General features: G+C 43.9%; 1 protein-coding gene across 1 annotated transcript in view; it reads right to left on the bottom strand.

Moving 5' to 3' along the window:
- Positions 1–21,104, bottom strand: part of FAM174A (family with sequence similarity 174 member A) — a 57,299-nt gene that overhangs the window by 16,914 nt on the left and 19,281 nt on the right. Inside the window, exon 2 of the mRNA XM_069752204.1 lies at positions 11,594–11,725. Within this exon, the coding sequence (XP_069608305.1) occupies positions 11,594–11,725 (132 nt within the window). The remainder of the gene's footprint in view (positions 1–11,593; positions 11,726–21,104) is intronic.

Genomic DNA, 21,104 nt, shown 5'->3' with positions numbered 1-21,104 from the left:
TAAGCGCAGGACCGCGCTTAGTAACCCGATGTTTACCCTGGTTACCAGCGTAAAAAAAAACAAACAGCACATACTTACAATCCGGTGTCTGTCCCTTGCCGTCTGCTTCCCGCACTCAGTGACTGCCGGCCGTAAAGTGAAAGCACAGCACAGCGGTGACGTCACCGCTGTGCTGTGCTTTCACTTTATGGCCGGCAGTCAGTCAGTGCGGGAAGCAGACGGCAAGGGACCTGACGGACACCGGAATGTAAGTATGTGCTGTTTTTTTTTTTTTTTACATTTACGCTGGTAACCAGGGTAAACATCGGGTTACTAAGCGCGGCCCTGCACTTAGTAACCCGATGTTTACAAGCGAACGCATCGCTAGATCGCATCGCTAGATCGGTGTCACACACACCGATCTAGCGATGACAGCGGGAGATCCAGCGACGAAAGAAAGTTCCATACGATCTGCTACGACGTACGATTCTCAGCAGGATCCCTGATCGCTGCTGCGTGTCAGACACAGCGATATCGTAACGATATCGCTGGAACGTCACGAATCGTACCGTCGTGGCGATCGAAATGGCACTGTGTGACGGTACCCTAAGGGACCTCTGGACACTGTCTGTCAGATCTTTGTCCTTCTCAAGGATATGACAATTTCTGTGCAGAGCTGCTCTATGTCAGTCCATAGGCCCATGTTTAAAACTGAAAAACCGTTTTGCTTTTTTGTCCCTCTGTTGATTTCTCAAGAGTGTTTCCCGTGAAAGTGAACTTGCTTTATTCAAAGCAGAATCTAAAAGTGGCTCAGGGTAATTTCTTTGCATGAACCATGCTTTCATTTTGGCCGCCTGTTCCTTGAAGCGCTTATTATTATTCAACCTCATAAGATAAAGAAATTAGCTGTAAGGGACGGATCTTTTAACATAAGGGTGAGCGCTGTTAAAGTAGAGTAGGGGGTTGGTGGACAATGGTTTCCTGAACGCTGTGTGACATGACAGTGTTTTTAGGATTGCGGAATTGTTACATATATGGACTTTTTAAAATCATGTGATGTAGTTTTTGTATTATTTGATTAATGTTCGCAGCCTAATGGAGGTGTATTCATGATAATAGTCTGACAGGTGGGATGGGGCATGTTTGGCTGTTACCTGTATAAGCTTGCTGCCACTTCCTTCCCACCATAGGACCCGTTGAAGCGCAGGAGGCGCGAAACGGCAGTCGTCCAGAGTGTCTTTTGTGAGTATCTTCCTGCAGGCATGTTTTTATTAAGTATACCAATAAAAGAAGTTTTTATTTAATTCCGGTGAGTGCAACCATTTATCTTTTTGGAACATTTAACAACACTTAACTGGGGTTAGAACCGAAAAAAAAGCAGATCTACAGATATAAGGCTCTAAGTAAATTCAAACCAATGGAGTCATATTGAATATAGCTATAGAAATTTTATAGCCCAAGATCCAATGAAATAAGGGGAAATTTAGGCAACTCAATATAAATTTTATTGCACATATGGAGTAAACAAAAAAAGACAAAAAGTAAGTAATTAGGCGAGGTAAAGTACAAGTTAGCAGCTAAAATAACCGGTGCTGACAAGGATATGATAATGCACGGGGAGGAGAAACACTAGTCTCACTATAAACACTCAACTGGGGTTAATCTGCAGGTTAATAGCGTTGTTTTTTTGGCGACAGGTACCGATTAATGTACGGTATCTATATTTTTAAATGTGTATCTGTTAAAATGATAAAATAGAAAAAAATAGTACAAAATAAAAAGCACCAACATTCACAGCACAGAATATAATCGGGTCTGTGAATTCTTTGCTAAAGCAGTGGTTGTAGTCTTTGCCCATACTGTTGAGATCGAATATGGGGGGTGTCAGACCACATCAGCATCAGATGCAAGTGGTTGCTTACAATTGTGTGTATTTTAATCGTTTTTATATGGTGTGGTTTCGTAAGCTACCTATAAAATTTGTACACTTTATATATTTAAAACAAATATATATATTTTACCAGCCCTACTGAATGAAATTATAAACCTATAAAAAACAGAGGATTTACAGGCCACTAAAATTTATATAAAAGACTCATATTAATTATCATAATTAATAAAAAAAAAATTGGAAAGGAGAGAAAGTTGTGCTTTCAAGATCTAGGAAAGCCAATGTGCACGTACATAAACCCAAACCCCACAATTTAAAACTACTTTTAACAAATATGTTTCCCAATAGCTATTAATAAGATATCTAAAATTGCATGGAAACAAAAGTGATGTTTAGACAAAACTATCAATATGTTTCCCAATACTTATTGATAATATATTGCAAATTACATGAAAACAATGTTGGCGAACAGAATAATACTGAAAATGTGTTTCAAATAGGCAGTGCCGTGATTAAATAGGCAGGATGATCTCAGTTACAAGGAAGTACAAAAACAGTACCTTTAGACATCAAGGTCTTCAAGTGGGGCAGAAATAACCTTCGCTGGGCGTCTCACTGCTACAATGCGCCTTTGTTGAAGTCAGGGCTGTGGAGTCGGTAAGCCAAACCTCCGACTCCTCAATTTCCACCAAAATGGCCTCCGACTCCACAGCCCTGGCTGAAGTGGCCTCCGCCCCACATGCAGACCTGATGGTCCAAATCACTAGCCATTTAAAAATAATAAATAAAAAGGCAGAAAAAAACTATTTATTGCAATGCTCACTAGTCACTAGGCCCAACAATGGGCTCAAACTTCAAAAGTGATCTCAGAAGAAAAGACAGAGGCTTCATCTGGGCAAAAACTATTTTGAAGGGAGATGGGAAAAGGTATGACTATTAGTTATCAAAACTTAAAAAAAAACAAAAAAAACTAATTGAAAGAATAGGTCCTCAACAAACATGAGGAAGAGCATTGTGAACGCCACCAGCAGGACCCCACTGAGTGATGTAAGTGATACTAAGGTCATACCTGAGATTTAAAACACCTTCAGCATAAAACAAACAAAAAAAGTGATTCTGAAGATTTAGTGAGGTGTTCAGGATGTAGAATGATTATAACTATAATTTAATTTGCGGTCTCTACTGCCTATTTTAACAAACTGCCAATAGTTTCATGTTTGAATCAGGTAGTTGTCCACATTTATCACACAGATGCAGTTTTATACACCTGTTCTCACCATTCGTGATAGATGAGGCTTTCAGCATATTTTTCTATTTTACATGCATTTTAGGGCCATTTAAAAGCACTATACTGTAAATCACTCCAGAACACAAATCAAACATGAAGCCATATTTTACTCAGCACTAAACAGCTGTATCGCAAGTTTTACATTATCTGCATAAACCATCTGCTAATCCACACCGTATACAACATGCCCTGTGGCACTATGACATAAACAGGCTCCATTACATCTACAAAGCAGCCTTCTTTTCCCAGAGCTTTACAAATTAGACTTCTGAAATACAAACAGTAGCACAATAAGCTGAGAAAACGTGGATACTAATCTTCATGAAAACTTTTATAGGTATAAGGAAACAGTTGGTTTAGTTAAAAACGATCAGTTTTTCCCATTTTTATTCATTGATTTAATGTTTAGACATAACTGATCAAACATCTACCTGATCCAAGTTCAAAAACGGAAAGCATACAAAGCTTTCCTTTACCTAATGGACAATTCAATGGTCTGGACATAGTGGGGATGTATAAAGAGGCAGGAGGGTATCCGATGACATTAAGGAAGATGGTTTATTAGGTCCATCTGCATCAGGAAGATCGTGTATGTATGCCCTTTAGAGATCATTTAGACCAGCATATCATACTGTATGAGAGAATGATCAAATGCTCTGTGTTCTCGGAAAATGGTGGCACTGGGTCATGTTGCTTGACAGATGTCACCAAGGAACCCCAACTGACCAACACATTTCTTCCAGTCACTTATGTACAACCTGACTAACAGGCAACCTTTGGGCCTACACTAGATGAAGAATGGCTTATGAAAACAATTGAATTTTTACGAAATATACGTAAAAATGAAGTTTGAAGTTAGCCATGCACAGATGGTTACAGAAGCTAATGACATGAAAAGACATTAGTAACATATAACAGAAGAAAAAAGTAGTAAGTATATGGGCCTTGTTTAGTGATAAGTGAACATGCTCGGATCAGATGTTATCCGAGCATTTCCTAAGAGACATGCAGGCGCAGGGGGACTCGATCATAGTATTCGAGCACGCCGAAGACACTCGGCACACGAGCATGCTCCGATAACACCTTATCCAAGCACGTCCGCTCATCACTAGTCTTATTGAAAACAGTAAAAAAATTGGGAAAGAAAAAAAAAAAACACATTACATTACACATTATATGATCACAAGTTTCCATAGTGTTTTGGCATCCATGTTAGAGCAATACTATCCTTTTGAGTTTTAAAAATAAAACCTGCAGATATGTAATAGCATTATTATTATACATTTAATAGCACCATTTATTCCATGGCGCTTTACATGTGAAAGGGGCAGATATAGACAAGCACAATAAGCATGAGCAAAACAAGGCACACACAAGGACAGAAGGAGAGAGGACCCTGCCCACAAGGGCTCACAGTCTACAAGGGATGGCTGAGGATACACTAGGTAACTGAAAAGATGTCGAAAGCCTTACAAGTTATTCACGACTACGACTTGGGTTACCCACAGTTTATAACAAACTTATTTCAAGCAGCAAATTAACCTTTAGGCCATGTTCACACGATCCTTTTTTTCATGCGGAATTGCCGCGATTTTCCCGCTGCGGGTCCGCAGCTGTTTTCCATGCAGGGTACATTACATTGTACCCTATGGAAAACAGGAACTGCTGTGCCCACAATGCGGAAAATAAAAAAAAAACCCGCGCTGAATAGCTGCGGGAAAAAAGAAGTACCATGTCACTTCTTTTTTCGGAGCCGCAGCGGTTCTGCACCCATTGACCTCCATTGTGAGGTCAAACCCGCAGTAAAACCCGCAGATGACAAAAATATCTGCGGGTTTTACTGCGGTTTGTGGTGCAGAACCGCTGCAGCAGGAAGTGCGGGAAAGCGGGCGGAAGTGCGTGGGCGGAGTGTGGCTGCCCCCCCGTACTCCGATCCCGCCCCCCCGTGCTCCAATCCCACCGTCCCGTGCTCCGATGCCCCCCCAGTGCTCCGATGCCCCCCCGTGCCCTAATCTCCCCCCCTTATACTTACCCGGCGTCCCAGTGTCCGTCCGGCCGTCTTCTCCCTGGGCGCAGCCATCTTGCAAAATGGCGGGCGCATGCGCACTGCGCCCGCCGAATCTGCCGGCCGGCAGATTCGTTCCAAAGTGCATTTTGATCACTGAGATAACCTATCTCAGTGATCAAAATAAAAGAAAATAGTAAATGACACCCCCCCCCTTTGTCACCCCCATAGGTAGGGACAATAAAAAAAAATTAAGAATTTTTTTTTTTTCCACTAAGGTTAGAATAGGGTTAGGGGTAGGGTTAGGGGTAGGGTTAGGGGTAGGGTTAGGGGTAGGGTTAGGGGTAGGGTTAGGGGTAGGGTTAGGGGTAGGGTTAGGGGTAGGGTTAGGGGTAGGGTTAGGGGTAGGGTTAGGGTATTTTCAGCCATTTTAACTGCATAGAAAACTGCATTAAAAAAAAGGATCAAAAAAATAGAATTATTCTTACCGTTAATTCGGTTTCTAGGAACCTTCCACGACAGCGGTACTGGAGGATGTCTCCCCGCCCTAATGGGGGACAGGAAACACAAAGAGGTTAAATACCCTCCCCTTCCTGCCACCTCCAGTGTTTTTTCTGGACACAGTAGTATGTATAGTTACCACTTAAGTGCAGGAATCATACAATAAAATTATCAGATAGGGAGGGAAATTAGTGCTGTCATGGAAGGTTCCTAGAAACCGAATTAACGGTAAGAATAATTCTATTTTCTCCAGTCACCTTCCACGACAGCGGTACTGGAGTAGTACCAACAAATAATTTCTAGGGGGGGACAACCGCCTGCAGAACTGTTCTGCCAAAAGTTAAATCCCGGTTGAAATCAAGCCTGTAGTGCCTGGTGAACGTATGGACTGATGACCAGGTGGCAGCTCTGCAAATCTGCTCCGTATAAGCGTCACCTCTCTCTGCCCATGATGTTAACACCGACCGTGTAGAATGGGCCTTCAGTGATGGAGGAGGTGGTAGATTCTGGGATGAGTATGCCAGAGATATGGCTTGTTTAATCCAGTTGGCGATAGTATTTTTTGTCGCCTTTCTTCCTTTGTTCCTTCCGGAGAGTTGAATAAAGAGATTTTGGTCAATCCTCCAACTCTGTTTGTGAAAGATAATATAGAACCACTCTGCGGACATCCAGAGTGTGGAAGGACTCTTCTCTCACATTAGAAGGATCCGGGTAGAATGAGGGCAACACTATGTCCTGACCTCTATGAAAGTCTGATGTTACTTTAGGTAAGAAGGTAGGGTCTAGACGAAGGATTATACTATCCGATGTTACCCTCAAGTAAGGTTCTTGTATGGATAGGGCATGTAGTTCTCCTATCCGTCTGGCAGAGGTAATAGCCACTAAAAAGACCGTTTTCAGGGTAAGAACCTTTAATGAAGATTGAGACAAAGGTTCGAAAGGGTCCCGAGTTAGACTATTAAGGACCAAATTAAGGTCCCAAGGAGGAGTATTGTTGAGAACTCTGGGACGGATTCTACTTGCTGAAGTTATAAAACGCCTGATCCACCGATGTTTGGCTAGTTCTTGGTCAAAATAGGAGCTAAGTGCTGAAATTTGTACTTTCAAGGTATTGGGCCTAAGACCCAACTCTAGACCTTTTTGCAAGAAATCCAGAATCTTGGCAATATTAGGATGAAATGGGTCTGGAATATCTGGAAGATACCATGAGGAAAACTTCTTCCATATCTTGGCATAAATGGCATTCGTCACGGGTTTTCTACTGCTTTGGAGAGTATGAATTACTTCATCCGAGAGGCCTCTTGCCTTTAGTATTTCGGCCTCAGAAGCCATGCTGAAAGATTTAACCTGTGAAGGTTTGGATGCAGCAAAGGTCCTTGATGAAGAAGATTCTCCTTCTGGGGTAGATATACTGGACCTTCTTGAGCCATGTCTAACATGGCGCTGTACCAACTTCTCCCCGGCCATGTTGGCGCGATTAGAATCGCCGTAACTCGCTCCGATCGAATCTTCTGTAGAGTTTTTGACAGCGATGGAATCGGAGGAAAAGCATAGACGAGGTTGAACCTCCACGGGTGAGAGAACGCATCCATGCCCAGTGCTCTGTCTGCCATATTCAGGGAGAAATAAGTTTGCAGCTTGGCATTCTGACTGTTGGCAAAAAGGTCCACTTCCGGAATCCCCCATCTGGAAATCAGGGAGAGGAAGACCTCCTGGTCCAGACACCATTCCCCTGGATGTACATCCTTTCTGCTCAGGAAATCCGCCTGGGTATTGGCTGACCCTTTCAGGTGAACTGCCGAAATAGAGAGGAGGTGCCTCTCTGCCCAGAAAAAAATGTTTGAGGCTAAAGTTTTTAATTTCTTGAATCTTGTGCCTCCCTGATGACGAAGGTATGCTACCGTGGTCATATTGTCGGAATATATCCTGACATGGTGTCCCTGAACAATAAAGGATGCGGCTTTTAACGCCTCTTCCACTGCCTTCAGTTCTCTGAAGTTCGAAGAGCTTGCTCTGATGTCTGGAGCCCAGGTGCCCTGGAAATGGGTTCCATCGACTATAGCACCCCATCCCCTTTGGCTGGCGTCTGAAGTGAGTGTCTTTAGCGGGATCTGGTCCCAACTGACCCCCCGTTGGAGGTTCCGCAGCCGTAGCCACCATGTCAGGGATGTCCTGACATGATTGGGGAGGAAAATCCTTTTGGAAAGAGAACTCTGCTGTCCGTCCCAAGATGATAGGACATGGGTTTGGAGGACTCTCGTGTGGGCTTGGGCCCAAGATACCATCTGGATACAAGATGTCAGAGATCCCAGAATAGACATGGATTGTCGTAGAGTTGGAGTCTTCAGGGTTCTGAATGCTGTTATCTTCTGTACCAGATCGAGTTGACGTTCTCTGGGCAGAAAGGATTTCCTCAACTCCGAGTCCAGAAGGACCCCTAGGAACTTCTTCCTCCTGGAGGGAAGTAGGTCCGATTTCTCTAGATTCGGGATCCACCCCAACGACTTTAGTATTTCTAGAGATTTTGATAAGTCCGCCCTGAGGCGGGAAACTGAAGGAGCGACAATGAGTAGATCGTCTAGATAGGGTACTATGCAGATCCCCTGAAGACGGATGAATATAATGGCTTCTGTCATGATCTTTGTAAAGACTCTGGGAGCTGAGGCGATTCCGAAGGGAAGGGAGTTGAACTGGTAGTGTACTATCCCTTGCTCCTGAGATATTGCGAATCTTAGGTATTTCCGGAATTCTGGATGGATTGGGACGTGGTAATAAGCGTCCCTCAGATCCACTGTAGCCATCGCCCAGTTCTGTCCTATCAGAGGGATCGCTGTTTTGACCGACTCCATCTTGAACCTCCTGTAGGTTATTACTCGATTCAGGGGTTTCAAGTTGATTATTATTCGGTGTTTACCCGAAGGTTTCTTGATCAGAAACAGGTGGGAATAGTGTCCTCTGCCTCTTTCTTGTTGAGGTACTGGGGAAATTACTCCTTCCTGGAGTAACTGTTGAAGTCCGCAAAGGAATGCGCCCTGAGGGCTGAGACTCTGCAATGAGGTTATCCTTATGTGATGAGGGGGAGGGCTCTCGAACTCTAATTTTAGTCCATTCTGAATAGTGTCGAGTACCCATTGGTTCGACGAAATGGAACTCCACTGGTTGATGAAGCTCGAGAGACGACCCCCAACGCCCTGGGCGTAGTCACTGCTTATCCGGGGTCTGCTGGGGCTGGGAAACCAGGATGTTCCTACCTTTCCCCCCTTTAGGATAGCTCCAGCGTCCTGATTTGCCCTTCCCTTTGAACTCTCGCTGGAAGGGTTGTTCCTTTGAGGGACGAAAAAAACGTTTCTTCGGATTCCTCTGTTCCGGAAGCGCTTTCTTCTTGTCCGTTGCTTTTTCCAGAATATCGTCTAGGGCCTGCCCGAACAGATAGCGGCCCTGAAAGGGAATGGCACAGAGCTTTGTTTTGGACGTTATGTCCCCACTCCAAGACTTTAGCCATAGAGCTCTTCTGGCTGAATTAGAGAGAACTGCAGATTTGGCAGCTACTCTAACGGACTCTGCCGAAGCATCGGCTAGGAAGCCTGTAGCTCTCTGGAGAAGCGGGAGGGAATCTAAGATTACTTCCCTAGATGTTCCCTGGGTAAGGTGGTCTTCAAGTGTGCGGAGCCAACGAAATAGGGATCTAGCCACGCAGGTGGACGCAATATTTGTTTTAAGGAGATTGGTGGAAGTCTCCCAGGATTTTCTTAGCAAGCTCTCCATCTTGCGATCCATAGGGTCTCTGAGTTGGGAAGCATCCTCGAAGGGAAGGGTTGTCTTTTTTGAGACTCTAGAGACCTGCACATCTACCTTAGGGGTATCCCACAGAGAGACGTCTCCATCGAGAGAGAAACGATTCTTTAGCTCAGAGGGAACCGTAAGTCCCTTTTCGGGCGATTCCCATTCATGAAGAATGAGACTCTGTACATTCTCGTGTATAGGGAACCCCTTTAATTTCTTTGGCTTTAACCCACCGAACATCTCATCCTGCACTGATGGTTTCTCCTCCTCCTCCTCAACGCCCATTGTCCCCCTGACCATACTAATTAACTCATGTATGTCTTCCGAGGAAAAATAGTATTTCTTACTCTCCTCTTTGGGGGTGAAGTGGAGCCCTCATTCTCCCACAAATCCTCCGAACCGGAGGAACGAATTTCACCAGAATCTGAATCAGACGTAACCGTAGCCATCTTCCTTTTTTTAGGGGGAGGTGGCGGAGGTAACAGAGACTGGGAAAGGGCCGATACTGAGGACTGAACTTCCTGTTTAATGAGGGATTTAATGCTCTCAAACAAGGATGGCTGTTCTGAGCGTAAAATTTCATCAGTGCAGGGCTGGCACAGTTTCTTCTTGTAAGAAGAAGGAAGCCTTGATGCACAAACACCACATTTCCGATCTTCCGATTTTGTCTTGGAAGATCTGTCCTTCCTAGGGGCAGAGGCCTTGTCTCCCTAAAAGAGAGAGAAGGAGGACTAAGTATATAGCACCCTAAGGAATACAGGGATAAAGGGACCTTAACCCGCTACTCACGGTAGGAGGGAGGACGCAGGGCTCGGCAGAAGCAGAGATAGGTCTGTCACCTTCCATGGTCAGTCAGTACTGAAGTCCAGTCAGTCAGACAGGGGGCCTTACCTGGAGGTGACTTCCAGGGTTAAATACCGTGGAAGCTGCGTCCAATCGTGTGCTCCTCCTCCCGGTCCCAGGCATAGGGGAGAGAACCGCCATGCCCCATCAGAATTGCTTTCCGACGCGCGTGCGTTCCACCGCTGGAACGCACATGCCGTGAACCGGAAGTTCGGGTACTTCCGGTTCGCGCGTCCACCGTTTCCGGCCATGCAGGAGAGGAGGAATGCCGGGGAGCCGCGCGGGGACCCCGGCCGCACCATACCACTCCGCTTTACTCCCGAAGGAGCGGAGGAAGGGTCCCGAGTCCACACCAAGTGGGGAGACGGGAGCAGCGCCGCAGGGAGGAGGAACATCCCGACCCAGGCTGCCCGGCTAGGTAAGATCTCGAGTGCTCCGATCGCCGGCCACAGCAGCACTACCGCAGGACCTCTTCATGCCCCAAAGGGGACAGGAAAAACACTGGAGGTGGCAGGAAGGGGAGGGTATTTAACCTCTTTGTGTTTCCTGTCCCCCATTAGGGCGGGGAGACATCCTCCAGTACCGCTGTCGTGGAAGGTGACTGGAGAAAAGGATCAAAAAAAGGACCAAAAAAAGGACCAAAAAAAAGGACCTGCGTTTTCTGCCAAGAGCTGCAGTTTTTTAAAAAACAGTCCTGAAAAAAAAAAGGATGGAAATCAGGAACGTGTGAACATACCCTTAATTAGTTTGTATCAACTGATTACCCTTTAAAGTTTACATAAACAGGATTTTACTGAAGGTATATTGGACAGCTGCAATAAGTATATTGGAGAACTAGTAACAACGTACTGATGTCAAAGACAGACCAGATAGTTTAGGCAGCCAACAAACATGATCTAGACCAGGGGTGGGGAATCTTTTTTCTGAAAAGGGCCATTTGGATATTCATACCATCCTTTGGGGGCCGTACAAACTCTGCCCACAAAGTACATCCTGACTCTGGCTCTGGTTTCAGGATGTAATCTTTCATTGCATGCCCTTCAGTGTTCAGTAGTGAACACTGTGTGTGCGCTAACAGAGCAAGAAGAAATTAATGAGCTGGTGGCAATCAAAATACACCTCCCTGCCCGAAATGTGGTCCCAGAGAATCTGCTTGGGGGCCTGAAAAAAAGGTAATCGAGGGTCGTAGTCGTATATAGCCCTGGGGCCTGAGATTCCCCACCCCTAATCTAGACAGAGAGATCAATTGATGTATTTGTGCCACCATTCTGAGTTTGCAGAATATCCAAGTGCAAATTCTCACCTTCGTGGCTGATTGGCATCAAACAAAGTCTCGTCATCTTCTTCCTCTTGTTCTAAGGGAGTTAGTTCCATATTCCCTATATTTGTATCCAATACTCCATATTTCCTAGTTTTCTTATTTTTTCTCCTTGTTCTGTAGGAATTAAGAGTAAAATGTAAGATGAATGCGAAAAAGATTCAGGAGAACTAAATGTACACACCTGGGGAAAGCTTCAACAGATCCCGGTGATTTGGAGACTTTTTTTTGCGACAATGTACTTCATGACAGTGATAACATTTATTTGATACAACTTACGTTTGTGAAAAAAAATAATAATAATTTTGCCATTTTCAAACTTTTAACCCCTTCATGACCCAGCCTATTTTGACCTTAAAGACCTTGCCGTTTTTTGCAATTCTGACCAGTGTCCCTTTATGAGGTAATAACTCAGGAACGCTTCAACGGATCTTAGCGGTTCTGAGATTGTTTTTTCGTGACATATTGGGCTTCATGTTAGTGGTAAATTTAGGTCAATAAATTCTGCGTTTATTTGTGATAAAAACGGAAATTTGGCGAAAATTTTGAAAATTTCGCAATTTTCACATTTTGAATTTTTATTCTGTTAAACTAGAGAGATATGTGACACAAAATAGTTAATAAATAACATTTCCCACATGTTTACTTTACATCAGCACAATTTTGGAAACAAAATTTTTTTTTGTTAGGAAGTTATAAGGGTTAAAATTTGACCAGCGATTTGTCATTTTTACAATGAAATTTACAAAACCATTTTTTTTTAGGGACCACCTCACATTTGAAGTCAGTTTGAGGGGTCTATATGGCTGAAAATACCCAAAAGTGACACCATTCTAAAAACTGCACCCCTCAAGGTACTCAAAATCACATTCAAGAAGTTTATTAACCCTTTAGGTGCTTCACAGCAGCAGAAGCAACATGGAAGGAAAAAATGAACATTTAACTTTTTAGTCACAAAAATTATCTTTTAGCAACAATTTTTTTATTTTCCCAATGGTAAAAGGAGAAACTGAACCACGAAAGTTGTTGTCCAATTTGTCCTGAGTACGCTGATACCTCATATGTGGGGGTAAACCACTGTTTGGGCGCACGGCAGGGCTTGGAAGGGAAGGAGCGCCATTTGACTTTTTGAATCAAAAATTGGCTCCACTCTTTAGCGGACACCATGTCACGTTTGGAGAGCACCCGTGTGCCTAAAAATTGGAGCTCCCCCACAAGTGACCCCATTTTGGAAACTAGACGCCCAAAGGAACTTATCTAGATGCATAGTGAGCACTTTGAACCCCCAGGTGCTTCACAAATTGATCCGTAAAGATGAAAAAGTACTTTTTTTTCACAAAAAAATTATTTTAGCCTCAATTTTTTCATTTTCACATGGGCAACAGGATAAAATGGATCCTAAAATGTGTTGGGCAATTTCTCCTGAGTACACCAATACCTCACATGTGGGGGTAAACCACTGTTTGGGCACATGGTAAGGCTCGGAAGGGAAGGAGCGCCATTTGACTTTTTGAATGAAAAATTATTTCCATCGTTAGCGGACACCATGTCGCGTTTGGATAGCTCCTGTGTGCCTAAACATTGGCGCTCCCCCACAAGTGACCCCATTTTGGAAACCAGACCCCCCAAGGAACTTATTTAGATGCCTAGTGAGCACTTTAAACCCTCAGGTGCTTCACAAATTGATCTGTAAAAATGAAAAAGTACTTTTTTTTCACAAAAAAATTCTTTTCGCCTCAATTTTTTCATTTTCACATGGGCAGTAGGATAAAATGGATCATAAAATTTGTTGGGCAATTTCTCCCGAGTACGCTGATACCCCATATGTGGGGGTAAACCACTGTTTGGGCACTCGGCAGGGCTCGGAAGGGAAGGCGCGCCATTTGACTTTTTGAATGGAAAATTAGCTCCAATTGTTAGCGGACACCATGTCGCGTTTGGAGAGCCCCTGTGTGCCTAAACATTGGAGCACCCCCACAAGTGACCCCATTTTGGAAACTAGACCCCCCAAGGAACTTATCTAGATGCATATTGAGCACTTTAAACCCCCAGGTGCTTCACAGAAGTTTATAACGCAGAGCCATGAAAATAAAAAATAATTTTTCTTTCCTCAAAAATGATTTTTTAGCCTGGAATTTCCTATTTTGCCAAGGATAATAGGAGAAATTGGACCCCAAATATTGTTGTCCAGTTTGTCCTGAGTACGCCGATACCCCATATGTGGGGGTAAACCACTGTTTGGGCGCACGGCAGGGCTCGGAAGGGATGGCACGCCATTTGGCTTTTTAAATGGAAAATTAGCTCCAATCATTAGCGGACACCATGTCACGTTTGGAGAGCCCCTGTGTGCCTAAACATTGGAGATCCCCCAGAAATGACCCCATTTTGGAAACTAGACCCCCAAAGGAACTAATCTAGATGTGTGGTGAGGACTTTGAACCCTCAAGTGCTTCACAGAAGTTTATAACGCAGAGCCATGAAAATAATAAATACGTTTTCTTTCCTCAAAAATAATTATTTAGCCCAGAATTTTTTATTTTCCCAAGAGTTACAGGAGAAATTGGACCCCATAAGTTGTTGTCCTGTTTCTCCTGAGTACGCTGATACCCCATATGTGGGGGTAAACCACTGTTTGGGCACATACCGAGGCTCGGAAGTGAAGTAGTGACGTTTTGAAATGCAGACTTTGATGGAATGCTCTGTGGGCGTCACGTTGCGTTTGCAGAGCCCCTGATGTGGCTTAACAGTAGAAACCCCCCACAAGTGACCCCATTTTGGAAACTAGACCCCGAAAGGAACTTATCTAGATGTGTGGTGAGCACTTTGAACCCCCAAGTGCTTCATAGAAGTTTATAATGCAGAGCCGTGAAAATAATAAATACGTTTTCTTTCCTCAAAAATAATTATTTAGCCCAGAATTTTTTATTTTCCCAAGGGTTACAGGAGAAATTGGACCCCAAAAGTTGTTGTCCAGTTTCTCCTGAGTACGCTGATACCCCATGTGTGGGGGTAAACCACTGTTTGGGCACACGTCGGGGCTCAGAAAGGAAGTAGTGACTTTTGAAATGCAGACTTTGATGGAATGGTCTGCGGGCATCACGTTGCGTTTGCAGAGCCCCTGGTGTGCCTAAACAGTAGAAACCCCCCACAAGTGACCCCATTTTAGAAACTAGACCCCCCACGGAACTTATCTAGATATGTGGTGAGCACTTTGATCCCCCAAGTGCTTCACAGACGTTTACAACGCAGAGCCGTGAAAATAAAAAATCATTTTTCTTTCCTCAAAAATGATGTTTTAGCAAGCATTTTTTTAGATTCACAAGGGTAACAGGAGAAATTGGACCCCAGTAATTGTTGCGCAGTTTATCCTGAGTATGCTGGTACCCCATATGTGGGGGTAAACCACTGTTTGGGCACACGTCAGGGCTCGGAAGTGAGGGAGCACCATTTGACTTTTTGAATACGAGATTGGCTGGAATCAATGGTGGCGCCATGTTGCGTTTGGAGACCCCTGATGTGCCAAAACAGTGGTAACCCTTCAATTCTACCTCCAACACTAACCCCCCCACACCCCTAACCCTAATCCCAACTGTAGCCATAACCCTAATCACAACCCTAACCACAACCCTAATTCCAACCCTAACCCTAAGGCTATGTGCCCACGTTGCGGATTCGTGTGAGATATTTCCGCACCATTTTTGAAAAATCCGCGGGTAAAAGGCACTGCGTTTTACCTGCGGATTTTCCGCGGATTTCCAGTGTTTTTTGTGCGGATTTCACCTGCGGATTCCTATTGAGGAACAGGTGTAAAACGCCGCGGAATCCGCACAAAGAATTGACATGCTGCGGAAAATACAACGTAGCGTTTCCGCGTGGTATTTTCCGCACCATGGGCACAGCGGATTTGGTTTTTCATATGTTTACATGGTACTGTAAACCTGATGGAATACTGCTGCGAATCCGCAGCGGCCAATCCGCAGCCAAATCCGCACCGTGTGCACATAGCCTAATTCTAAAGGTATGTGCACACGCTGCGGAAAACGCTGTGGATCCGCAACAGTTTCCCATGAGTTTACAGTTCAATGTAGACCTATGGGAAACAAAAATCGCTGTACACATGCTGCGGAAAAACTGCACGGAAACGCAGCGGTTTACATTCCGCAGCATGTCACTTCTTTGTGCGGATTCCACAGTGGTTTTACAACTGCTCAAATAGAAAATCGCAATTGTAAAACCGCAGTGAAATGCGCAGAAAAAAACGCGGTAAATCCGCAGCGGTTTAGCACTGCGGATTTATCAAATCCGCAGAGGACCAGAATACGTGTGCACATACCGAAACCCTAACCCTACCCCTAACCCTAGCCCTACCCCTATCCCTAGCCCTATTCTAACATTAGTGGAAAAAAAAAAAAATTCTTTATTTTTTTATTGTCCCTACCTATGGGGGTGACAAAGGGGGGGGGGTCATTTATTATTTTTTTTATTTTGATGCACTTTGGAACGAATCTGCCGGCCGGCAGATTCGGCGGGCGCACTGCGCATGCGCCCGCCATTTTGGAAGATGGCGGCGCCCAGGGAGAAGACGGACGGGACCCCGGCAGGATCGGTAAGTATGATGGGGTGGGGTGGGACCACGGGGGGGGGGGAAATCGGAGCACGAGGGGGGGGGGGAATCGGAGCGCGGCAGGCGTGGAACGGAGCACGGGGGGCGTGGAACGGAGCACGGGGGGCGTGGAACGGAGCACGGGGGGGCTGGAACGGAGCACGGGGGGTGGAACGGAGCACGGGGGGGGTGGAACGGAGCACGGGGGGGTGGAACGGAATGCAGGGGGGTGATTGGAGCACGGGGGGGAGCGGAGCACTGGATGGAGGGGAGCCGGAGCAGTGTACCGGCCAGATCGGGGGGCTGGGGGGGCGATCGGTGGGGTGGGGTGGGGGCACATTAGTATTTCCAGCCATGGCCGATGATATTGCAGCATCGGCCATGGCTGGATTGTAATATTTCACCCGTTATAATAGGTGAAATATTACAAATCGCTCTGATTGGCAGTTTCACTTTCAACAGCCAATCAGAGCGATCGTAGCCACGAGGGGGTGAAGCCACCCCCCTGGGCTAAACTACCACTCCCCCTGTCCCTGCAGGCCGGGTGAAATGGGAGTTAACCCTTTCACCGGATCTGCAGGGACGCGATCTTTCCATGACGCCACATAGGCGTCATGGGTCGGATTGGCACCGACTTTCATGACGCCTACGTGGCGTCAAAGGTCGGGAAGGGGTTAATTTATATGACCTTAAATCAGAGCTATTTCACACAAAATAGTAATACATAACATTTCCACTTTACATTAGTATAATGTTATAAGGGTTAAATGTTGACCAACGATGTCATTTTTTTCAACAAAATTTACAAAACAATTTTTTTTCCTTTGGGGACCACATTACATTTGAAGCGACTTTCAGGGGTCTATATGACATATACCCAAAGGTTGACACCATTATAAAAACTGCACCCTTCAAAGTGCTCAAAACCACATACAAGAAGTAGATTAACCATTCAGGTGCTTCAGACATTATTGAAATAATGAAGAAACAATGAATATTTTAAATATTTTTTTTTTCACAAAAACGGTTATTAATTTAGACAATTTTTTTAAATTATTTTCACAACAGTAGCATGAAAAAAAATGGACCCCAAAATTTGTTGTGCAATTTCTCATAAGCATACGGATACCCCATATGTGGGGGAAAACCACTGTTTGGGCGCATGGCAGGGCTCGAAAGGGAAGGAGCTCTATTTGACTTTTTGAATGCTAGAATAATTAGAGGATGACATGTCGCGTTTGGAGAGCCCCTGATGTGCCTCAACAGTGAAAATCCCCCACAAGTGACACTATTTTGCAAACTAGACCCCTTAGGGAACTTATCTGGATGTGTGGTCTGCACCTTGTACCCCTATATGCTTCTCAGAAGTTTATAACATTGACCCGTGAAATTAAAAAAAAAAACAAAAAAAAAATACCAAAAACTTTTTTTCCTCAAAAATTCAGCATTTTCATCAGGGTAACAGGAGAAACTGCACATTACAATTTGTTATGCAATTTCTCCTGACTGCGCAGATATCCCGCATGTGGGTGAAAACTACTGTTTGGGCGCACAATAATACCTTATATGTCCAAAATTACGTAGCTGTTAGACACTTCAAACAGTATACACCAAAACTGTCTATTGTGGCCAATTGCCACTAGTCCAGAAGAGATTCCAACAAATGTGAAAAAGTTATTAATAAGTTAAAAACTGTAAATGAATGCTAAAGTGGACAGGGATAAAAACCTGCAAACAAGGGAGGGAGAAGCACAGCACAATGGCATTAATTAGTATGTCAGGACAAACAATATATATATGTATATCAATATACAGACTACAGAAAGCCACTATATTAATAGTACAAAATAACTACAGATTAGTGATAAACAATAGTATTATAAAAAAATATAGCAGTTGCAAAGACATTATTAGGGTAATTGAAAAACACAGTAGAAATCTGGTGAGACCAGAAATATTCAAAAGTAAGGATTAGCTAAGTGCAGGAGACTAAACGTGCAAGTGCATTATTCGCCGTAAAGTAGCTATCCAATACTGATTAACAGTGGTATCTAAGAAGTCACAAGTCTTTGCCACAATATCCTTGGTAAATGAGGCTAAAATGTGCCCCTATAATACATTTGTTACCTGGGTAGGAATAGTAAGGTGAACTGTGCGGCTGGTAAAAGGGCTGTGGAGTCGGTAAGCCAAACCTCCGACTCCTCAGTTTCCTTCACACCAACTCCACAACCCTGGCTGATAGTGCTGGACAAGGACTGGTGTAACAGAGCTGTGCTTTCCCTCACTGGGCGCACAACAGGGTTTAGAAAGGAAGGAGTGACGATTTGGAATGCAGACTTTGATGGAATTGTGTGTGGGTGTCATGTTGTGTTTGGAAAGCACCTGGTATGCCTAAACAGTGGAAAACCCTGACAAGTGACCCCATTTTAGAACTAGACCCCTCAAGTAATTTATCTTAATGTGTGGTGAGCACTTGAACCCCCAGGGACTTCACAGAATTTTACAACGTTGATCCATGAAAAAATATAAATAAAATAATTCTCAAAAAAACTGCTGTTTTAGACCCAAAATTTTTCACTTTCATAAGGATAGATAGCAGGAGAAAATGGACCCGAATATTTGTTGTGCAATTTCTCTTGAGTACAACGAAAATCAAAAACTACTTTTGAGGCACATTGCAAAGCTCAGAAGGGAAGACGCGCCATAATGGAGTTCAGATTTTGCTGGAATGGTTTGAGGGTGCCATGTCACATTGGCAGAAACCCCACATATATGTGGCAGAAACAACATAATCCCCACATATATGACTTAATTACAAACTATACTCACCAATTAATTCATCTAGGGGTGCAGTGATCATATGGACACCACAGATTTTTATGCTATTGAGCAGTGAAGAAAGAATAGTTACATTTTTCACAATTAAATGTTGTTTTAGCCCCAAGTTAAATTTTCTAAGGGCTAATAGGAAAAAAATGGACCTTAGTTGTAAAAATTTCTCATGAGTGCGCCAATACCCTTCAAGTAAAGTCGGAAAATACTTTTCAGGCAAAATTCAGAAGGGAAGGTGCACCATGTTATAGTGCAAATTTTACTGTTCTTGTTTGTGGGTGCCATGACCAGCTGGGATAGCCCAAGGTGCCAGAACAGCAGACCCCATTTTACAAAATACACCTCTTGATGAATTTACTCCAGTTACAGTAATCATACAGACAACACAGGTGTGGCACAAAATGTTATACCATTGGGATGTGAAGAAAAAAAATGTAATTTTTACAACAAATTTTAGTTTTAGCCCTAGATTTTACATGTCACAGGGAATAATGGGTAAACATGGCACCAAAAATTGTCCCACAATTTCTGCTGAATGTAGAAATATCTGGCTGTACAGTACTGTTTAGTCATATGGCGAGGCTCGGGAAGGACAAAAGCTCTATTTGCCTCTTGGAGTGCATATTTTCCTGGAATAGTTTGCAGATTCCATATACAGAGCCCACAAGTGCTAGAAAAGTAGAACCCCCCCCCCCCCCTCAAGTGACCCCATTTTGGAAATTATACCCTATGTGAAATTATCTACAGGTGTGGTGACGATTTTGACTCCTTGGGTGTTTTCCAGAAACAAGCAACAGAGGATGTTACTGAGTAAATTGTAAACTGCCGTTGTAGTGACCGGTACGTTGTAGTGACCAGTACATTATGACCACTGACAAAAAAAGGAAGGCAGCCGACAGCACATCAATAGTGGGATGCACGCCCCAGTCCAACGACCCAATTGGAAATGAACAGTCTTTAAAGTAAAAGGAACAGCATCCAGTCCAGGTGATAAAAGAAATCCAATGTCTTTATTCTGCCATAATGCGACGTTTCGACCTAAAAAGGTCTTTATCCAGCATCATGCTTGATAAAGACCATTTTAGGTCGAAACGTTGCATTACTGCAGAATAAAGACATTGGATTTCTTTTATCACCTGGACTGGATGCTGTTCCTTTTACTTTGAAGACAGTACGTTATGACCAGCTCATACTTCTGGTGACATACACCTGTAAATTAGGCAGACTCTCATCGCTACAGAAATGCCAAATATGTGGGCACTAAATGTGGTTAAGGCACACTTCTGGGCCATTTAGATTTGTGAGTGCAGATTTTGCTGTATTTCTTTTGAAGTGCGAGGAGCCATAGTGCTTTCCAGAGCCTTTGTGCCATCAGTATCATGGAATTATATATTTCCATTGACAGGTGATGGACCTTGGTGGGAACTTGCTGTCAAACTTTATTCGGCACACTACGCTGAGCACTTACTTTGGAGTTTCGATCACCGAGTGACGCGATTCCTATGACAACCCCGAGGGATCCAATCACTATAATGAGGCAGCAGAGTTACTCTGGACTCTGTCTAGCCTCTGCTCAGTGGTTTCCTTCTTTTTAGAAGTGCACAAAACTGTGGTGGATCGTGTTTTTATACAGACACCGTTGCATCATAAGCCAGACTGTGTTTACAGTGTCTCCATCTGCCTCATTACAGGAAATCTTCCACCAGAGATTCCGTATGAATCACATATTTCAGAGATTTAACACAGAAACCCTTGTGTAAGCGCTCAGCGTAGAGCAAAAAATAAATGCTAGTCGAGCCTTACTGCGATATTTGGGAGGCAGAATGAAAAAACAGCAAGTGTAGAATTAGTTTATTTTTTATGCCGTTCATCGTGCAGTTTAAGCGATTAGCCGTCTTTATTCTTGAGGTTGGTGCGATTACAGCGATACTAGATTCATATTGATTTTTTATGTTTGGCTGGTGTCACACAACTAAGGCTACTTTCACACTAGCGTCGGAATCTCCCCGTCGCAATGCGTTGGGCAGAGATTCCGACGCTAGCATTTAACGCACTGCACAA

This window comes from Ranitomeya imitator, chromosome 1, assembly GCF_032444005.1.
Source record: "Ranitomeya imitator isolate aRanImi1 chromosome 1, aRanImi1.pri, whole genome shotgun sequence".
NCBI lineage: Eukaryota > Metazoa > Chordata > Amphibia > Anura > Dendrobatidae > Ranitomeya > Ranitomeya imitator.
This window is presented reverse-complemented; position numbering and strand designations above follow the sequence as displayed.